Genomic DNA, 6984 nt, shown 5'->3' on the forward strand with positions numbered 1-6984 from the left:
TGGGCTTGTTGGCCATTTGGATATCTTCTTTGGAGAAATGTGTATTCAAGTCAGCTATGGTTTGAACGTGTTCCCCAAAGTTTATGTGTTGAAAACTTAATCCCCAAAGCAACAGTGTTGAGAGGTGGGTCCTTTAAGAGATGACTAGGCTATCAGGACGGCTCGGTTCATGAATGGATTAATGCTGCTATCTTGGGGATAGGTTTCTGATAAAAGAATGAGTTTGCCACCCCTTCCCCGACATGTGTGCTGTTCTGCCTTCTGCCATGTTATGAAGCAGCAAGAAGGGCCTGGCCAGATGTGGGCCCCTCAATCTTCAACTTCCTAGCTTTCAGAATTGCAAGAAACGTATCTCTTTTCTTTATAAATTACCAGTCTGTGGTATCTCCTTATAGCAGCACAAAGCAGACTAAGGCAAAGTCCTTTGCCCATTTTTAATAGGGTTGTCTTTCTATTACTGAGCTGTAAGAGTTCTTTACATATTCTAGATACAAGCTCCTTATCTGATTATGATTTGAAAATATTTTCTCCCATTCTGTGGGTTGTCTTTTCACTTTTTGATACTGTCTTTTGAAGCACAGAAGTTTACTTTTGATGAAGTCCAACTGATCTGGTTTTTCTTTTGTTGCTTGCGCTTTTTTCTTTTGTTGCTTGTGCTTTTGATAACATACGTAAGAAACTACTAGGTAATCCGAGTACATGAAAATTTACTCCCATGTCTTCTAAGAGTTTTACAGTTTTAGCTCCTACATTGAGGTCTTTTCCTCATTTTGGATTAGTGTTTTAAATGGTGTGTGGTAGTGGGTTCAGCTTCATTCTTCTCCATGTGGATATCTAGTTGTCCCAGCACCACTCCCTCTACTGAAATGTCTTGTCACTCTTGCTGAAAATCAGTGAGCTGTAAGCATGAGGCCTTGTGTCTGGGCTCTCCATTCTAATGCTTTTATCTATGTGTTTGTCCTTACACCAGTGCCACACTTTCTTGATTACTTGTAAGTTTGTTTTGACACCAGAAAGTGTTTTTTTTGTTGTTGCTCTTGATTTTTTTTAAGACAGGGTCTCACTCTATTGCCCAGGATGGAGTGCAGTGGTGCAATCACAGCTCACTACAGACTCGACCTCAGCCTCCCAAGGTGTGGGTTTTAAACTTTGTTGTTTGTCAAGGTTGGTTAGCTATTCTTGTTTTCTTGTATTTCCATATGAACTTTAGAATCTGTGTGTCAATTTCTACAAGAAAACTGCTTGGGATTTTGATAGGGATGTGTTAAATTTGTAGGTCAGTTTGAAAAGTACTGCCACCTTAATATTAAGTATTCAGATCAATGAACATGGATGTCTTTCCATTTATTTAGGAATGTTATACTTTAATGTACATTATACTTTAAGTACATTGCACTTTTTGTAAGTTGCTGGATTTGGCTTGCTAGTATTTTGTTAAGGATTTTCTTATCTTTAATCATAAGAGATATCGGTCAACAGCATTCTTTTCTTGTAATGTCTTTGCAAAAGCCTATCTTTAGAGAGCTATATTCTAACAATTTTTACACTACCTTTTCTATAAGTTTTTGTGCATTTAGCCACAGATCCAATCCATTTTGTAAACTTCTTGTTTCAAGGTACTCATCTGAGGGAGATGGTATAGTATATGGTACAGTTTCTTGGCTTTTGGATTTTATGAATTGCTAAAATCTTTTTTTTTTTTTAATTGGGCCAGGTGAACTAGTTCATGGTTGTAATTGCAATACTTTTGAGAGGCCAAGGTGGGAAGATCACTTGAGGCCAGGTATTCGAGACCAACCTGGGCAACACTGCAAGACCTCATATCAAAAAAAAAAAAAAAAAATTAGCTGAGTGTGGTGGTGTGTGCCTGTAGTCCCAGCTATTCCCAGCTACTTGGGAGGCTGAGGCAGGAGGATGGCTTGAGCCCAGGAGTTTGAGGCTGCAGTGAACTATGATCACACCACTGCACTCCAGCCTGGGTGACAAAGCAAGATCCTGTATCGAAAACAAAAATATTAAAAGGCCGGGCGTGGTGGCTCACGCCTGTAATCCCAGCACTTTAGGAGGCCGAGGCAGATGGATCACGAGGTCAGGAGTTCAAGATCAGCCTGGCCAAGATGGTGAAACCCTGTCTCTACTAAAAATACAAAAATTAGCCATGATTGGTGGCAGGCACCTGTAATCCCAGCTACTCGGGTGGCTGAGGCAAGAGAATTGCTTGAACCCGGGAGGGGGAGGTTGCAGTGAGCCAAGATCGCACCACTGCACTACAGCCTAGGTGACAGAGCGAGACTCCATCTCAAAAAAATAAATAAATTAAAAATAAATAAATAAAACAATATTTGAGTTGCCAATTTTTAATTGTGTCATGAAAGAAAATTTAAATATAGCTGCTTACTGCTACTATTAAATGTTGTACTAAAAAAGACATTATGACACCAAAAGAAAAAAAAGATGAACAATCTAAAGAACTTCCATTTAATCAACTTAGTATATGAAAATCTTGCTACATATTTGCCATTACTTTTCTAATTTTGCCATTAACTGGCACCAGTTTCAGGTCTGGTGTTGTAGAAGACAGGTAGGAGCAAGAAGGGTCACCTGCCAACTCAAAGGTCAAAGGTTTCCCCAGCAGGCCTCTGAATGACCAGAAAGATGCTCCAGCTGATCAGCTTCCACTCTCAGTCCTTCACCCCTGATTATACTATAATGAAATCAAGAGTAAACAAAAATATGATGTGGACTGAACCCTACAGATGTGACGCTTTGCTGCAGCCTATGGGAGTCACTCCCAGCCTACTCACAGCTTGGGAAGAGGAGGGTAAAAGAGATGTAATAATCCATATCAGTATCAATAACCATTTGCAGACTGACACAATATAAAGTCCAATGATTTACGTGTGTTTGTGTTTGTTGGTAAAACTGGGCCCTGAGATTCAAAGAACCACTGTGCTATGACACGAGGTCCTTGACCTGGCATACAAAGCCCTTGCTATTTATGACCACGCTTATCCTTTCAGCTTTCTTTCTAGCAACCTAAGCTATTCTATTTCCTGCAATTGCATGCTTAAGCATGGCTTGCTCCCCTTTCCCAATCGTTAAACTTTAAGCATTCTTTTTACCCTTCTTCATTAAATCGCCAATTTACTGAGTATACATTATGTTCCAGGTGTGGCATTTTCTTTTTTACACTTTATGGTTCCCTCTGCTTCCTCCACCCAGCTAAGGGAGCAACCTTTATTGCGCCCATACCTGTGTTCTCAGCTCAGTACAGATAGCTCAACACAGCACTTACTACATTATTTCCTCATCTGTATCATCTATTTGTCCAAGCTGCCCAGGAGCAGCCAGTCTTGCTCATTTTTTATCCTTAGCATCTGGCAAGGTGCCTGGCATACAGCAGGCTAGGAATTTTTTTTTTTTTTTTTTGGTAATTGAACTGTAATGACTTCTACAATCTGGATTATGAAACTGTCTAGAGGGAAAATTCAAGATGAATTCCTTTCTCCTCAGTTTTTCCCTTTTCACATAAATGAGCTCACTTAAATCTGGTACCTCTTTTTCAGTTTATTTCCAGTCCTGAGACTAAAACTGGCCTCCATGAGAAGAGACCCAGGATGTCTGCCCAACACAGAAGAGACCTAGCTTGAGAAACAGTGGGAGTGAATGAATGAAAGCACTTCTCTAGGGGACCTCCTAAGGACCACCTCACCTGCCCTAGAACTCTACTGGACTGTCCCATGTGTCAGGGAGCTTGAAAACACCTGAGTCTGGAATGACTTGTAAAGAGTGACAGGATTACTCTAGACCCAAATTCCTTAGTAAGAAAATAATCATTCCTGTATTTAAAACACAACCTCCTCACCCCCACCCCCACATAAACAAAACAATCACATGACTACTTTGTAACGCCAATTTGGATACTATAGTTTTGTTGTTGTTGTTATTGTTCTTTTTCAGAAAGATTGGAACCAGAAACAGCAAGCTTAATTCCAAGAAATCCTGCCTCTGAAAGGTCGACAGAAGGGCTGGTCACTTCCCAATGGGCACTCCAACCCCGGCTGAGGGAAGGAAATGCCCTCTTGCCTTCTGTCAAAGGGCACTACCTGAGGACGTGGCCAACTCCCAGACGCCTCGCTGATTATAAGGAAGCGAGTCAACTGAGCTGTGTTAACGCGTAACATGCAATTCCCCTTTCTGGGGACCTTCAGCCTATCAAGACGATATTAAAAACCCACAATTACAATAGGGGCCCAAAGTTAGCCTTGGACAGGATGAGGAAAGCTTCCTACTCATGACATCCTTAAGTAGCCCAATTGAGAACCTCAGGCACCAAGCAAACAAATGGTTGGGAAACGCTCATTAGCTGGTTAATGGGCATACACCCTTCCTTAACTGTGTCTCTGCTCTGCTTGTTCTTATGCATCCATACTCATTTTTTATGATGACTGAAGAATGAGATCGCTGACACTAAAACAACAGTACCACCTTACTGATTGGTCAGCAAATCCATGAGAAAGAACACTCTCTTTTTGCCCCATACTCTTGTATTGAGACAAAAACAAATTGGAAATTACTAGCTTGTCAGAAAAAGCACAACAACAGGCAAAATACAGAAATAAAGACCAAACTCATCTCCGACTCCTAATTACTGAAGGACAGTGACACCGAGTTCACTACTCATTCCCCACTCTCTCTATATAAAGTCTCCTTCACTTCATTGCTCTACGAATCAGTTTTTACCCCAGCCGATGATATTCTTAAATTTTAGCTATAGTCAACATTTACTGGGCCTATCTGTTTAAGAAAATATGAAAAATGTGTGGTTAGTGATGGCTACTAATGAATATGTATAGACTGCCCAAAGTGATAATTTTGCCAAGTCTGTTGATTACCCGAAATGATTTTTTTCGTTAATCAACAATATGCTATCTAATAAGCTGATTCTATTTACTTTCCTAATCTCCAGGGCAGTGATCTCTCTCACTTCCTAGTCATGCGCCCCACAACTACCTTTCAGCCCAGGACAGAGGGGCACACACGACAGTGGTCTATGAGACTATAATACATATTTTTACTGTACCTTTTCTACATTTAGATGCGCAAATACCATGGTGTTCAGATTGCCTCTAGTATTCAGTACAGTAACATGCTGTTCAGGTTTGTAGCCTAGGAGCACCAGGATCTACCTGACAGTCTAGGTGTGTAGTAGGTTGTAGCATCCAGGTTTGTGTAAGCACACCCTACAATACTCACACAAGGACGAAATCGCCTAATGACTCATTTCTCAGTAGGCGACTGTCCTGAAGGGATGCATGACTCTAATTAAATGCTACCTTCTCAATGAAGTCGATTCTGATCACCCTATTTAAATTCACAACTGGAGACCCATTCCACTTCCCAAGCCTTATCCTATTTTTCTATACCATGTATCAAATTATGAATATATAAAAATTATTTGTATATATAAATTATATATACATCAATTATGCATACGTATATCCACACACACATATTTACTGCGTCTGCTCTGCTAGAATCAAGCTCTAGAGGTAAGATTTTGTGGACTGATACATCTCACACATCTAGAAAAGCGCCAGGGACAGGGTAGACGCTAGGACTCCACGAATTAATGATTCAATCAGAATCTGAAATCAAACTGTAAAGCAATCCCTTCACTTCCCAGAGCTTTGCTCCTCAAACATACACACCCCTTCCCCCTGAACGGCCAACAGGCTGAGCGCTGCCAAACAGAACGCCTGGAAGGCGGCGCCCAAACGCAGACCCCCAGGAGTGGGCGGGCACCACCTCCCCGCCCCAGCACGCAACTCCCTCCAACTTTAGCGCCCGGGATTCCCAGGAATTCGTCTCTTCTGGGCTAAGCCCCGCCACCGCGGCCGAGCTGGGCGGGCCCGGACCTTCGACCCACGCTCCGGGGAGATGCCGGTGCCCTTGGCTGACCCGCCCTCCGGCCTGCCGGGCCTTTCCTCGGGGAGGCTGTAGCCGAGGTCCCCGCCCCGCCGTCCAGCCCCGCAAGACGAGCCCCCTCTCCTCTCCCGCCTGGGCCTCACCTCTCCTGCAGGAAACGAGTGCAGGCGCCGGGCCGTGGTACTGGGGAAGGGCGCCGGCGGCAGCGGCGACGCCCGGGCCGAGGCCCGGTGAGCACCTCCACGCGCCGCTGCGCACGGCCGGGGGTGCGGCATACCCGAGGCGCGAGCGCTCCCAGTCCCCGAGCTGCCGGCGCGGGGCTGCGGCGGCCAAGCGCGGGGAGGGCACTAGCAGGAGGAGGAGCAGCGGCGAGGCACGTGACACGCCGCCGCGGGCCGCCGGGGAGCGAGGGCGCAGCGCCCCCAGACCGTCGGAGAGCGCAGAGAGGCAGCGGCGTGCTGAGGATTCGCTGCCGCCCGGTCTTCCGCTGAGGCCCGCGGGCAAGAAGAGAAGCCGCCGGCGGCGGGGCAGGCGCTGGGTTTTCTGGCCGCCGACCGAGTCGCAGTCCATCCCCGAGCCGTTCACTGGCCCGGGCGCGCGCTCATGCCTCTAGCTCGCGGCGCCGGTCACGCGCGGTCCAGGCCCAGAGTCCGACGGCGGGAGCGAGCGTGGGCGGCAGCGCAGGACCGCCCTTTCCTGCCGGGCGCGCGGGCGGGGCTCGGGACGCGCGCCGGGGGTGGGGCGGGGCGGCGGGAGCCCGCGGTAGCGCTCCGGTATGCGGGGCCGAGCCCGGGTGGCTAGTCTCGGAGCTCTGCGGGGACCGTGCGAGCCCCCACCCCATTCGCTAGGCGACGGCGGCGGTCGGGAGGAGCCTGCAGGCACTCCGGAACTGGAAGGAGCTTGCTGCTGTCATGATTTGCATATTCACTGCATTGGTGTTCTTAAAAAGGAATTACCCCGGTGCCCTTCAGTGTCCTGTGAAAAGTCCCAGACCGACAGGCTGCCCTGGATTTCACTGATTATCCTAAGTCCCCCAACATGTGGTTCTAAGGAGCA

At 46.3% G+C, this 6984-nt stretch overlaps 1 protein-coding gene across 1 annotated transcript in view; it reads right to left on the bottom strand.

Moving 5' to 3' along the window:
• Positions 1–6777, bottom strand: part of MCUR1 (mitochondrial calcium uniporter regulator 1) — a 28461-nt gene extending 21684 nt beyond the window's left edge. The window contains exon 1 of the mRNA XM_012508622.2: positions 6072–6777. Coding sequence (XP_012364076.2) covers positions 6072–6498 — 427 coding nt within the window. The 5' untranslated portion in view covers positions 6499–6777. The remainder of the gene's footprint in view (positions 1–6071) is intronic.
• Positions 6778–6984: the final 207 nt, after the last annotated feature.

This window comes from Nomascus leucogenys, chromosome 8, assembly GCF_006542625.1.
Source record: "Nomascus leucogenys isolate Asia chromosome 8, Asia_NLE_v1, whole genome shotgun sequence".
Classification (NCBI taxonomy): Eukaryota; Metazoa; Chordata; class Mammalia; order Primates; family Hylobatidae; genus Nomascus; species Nomascus leucogenys.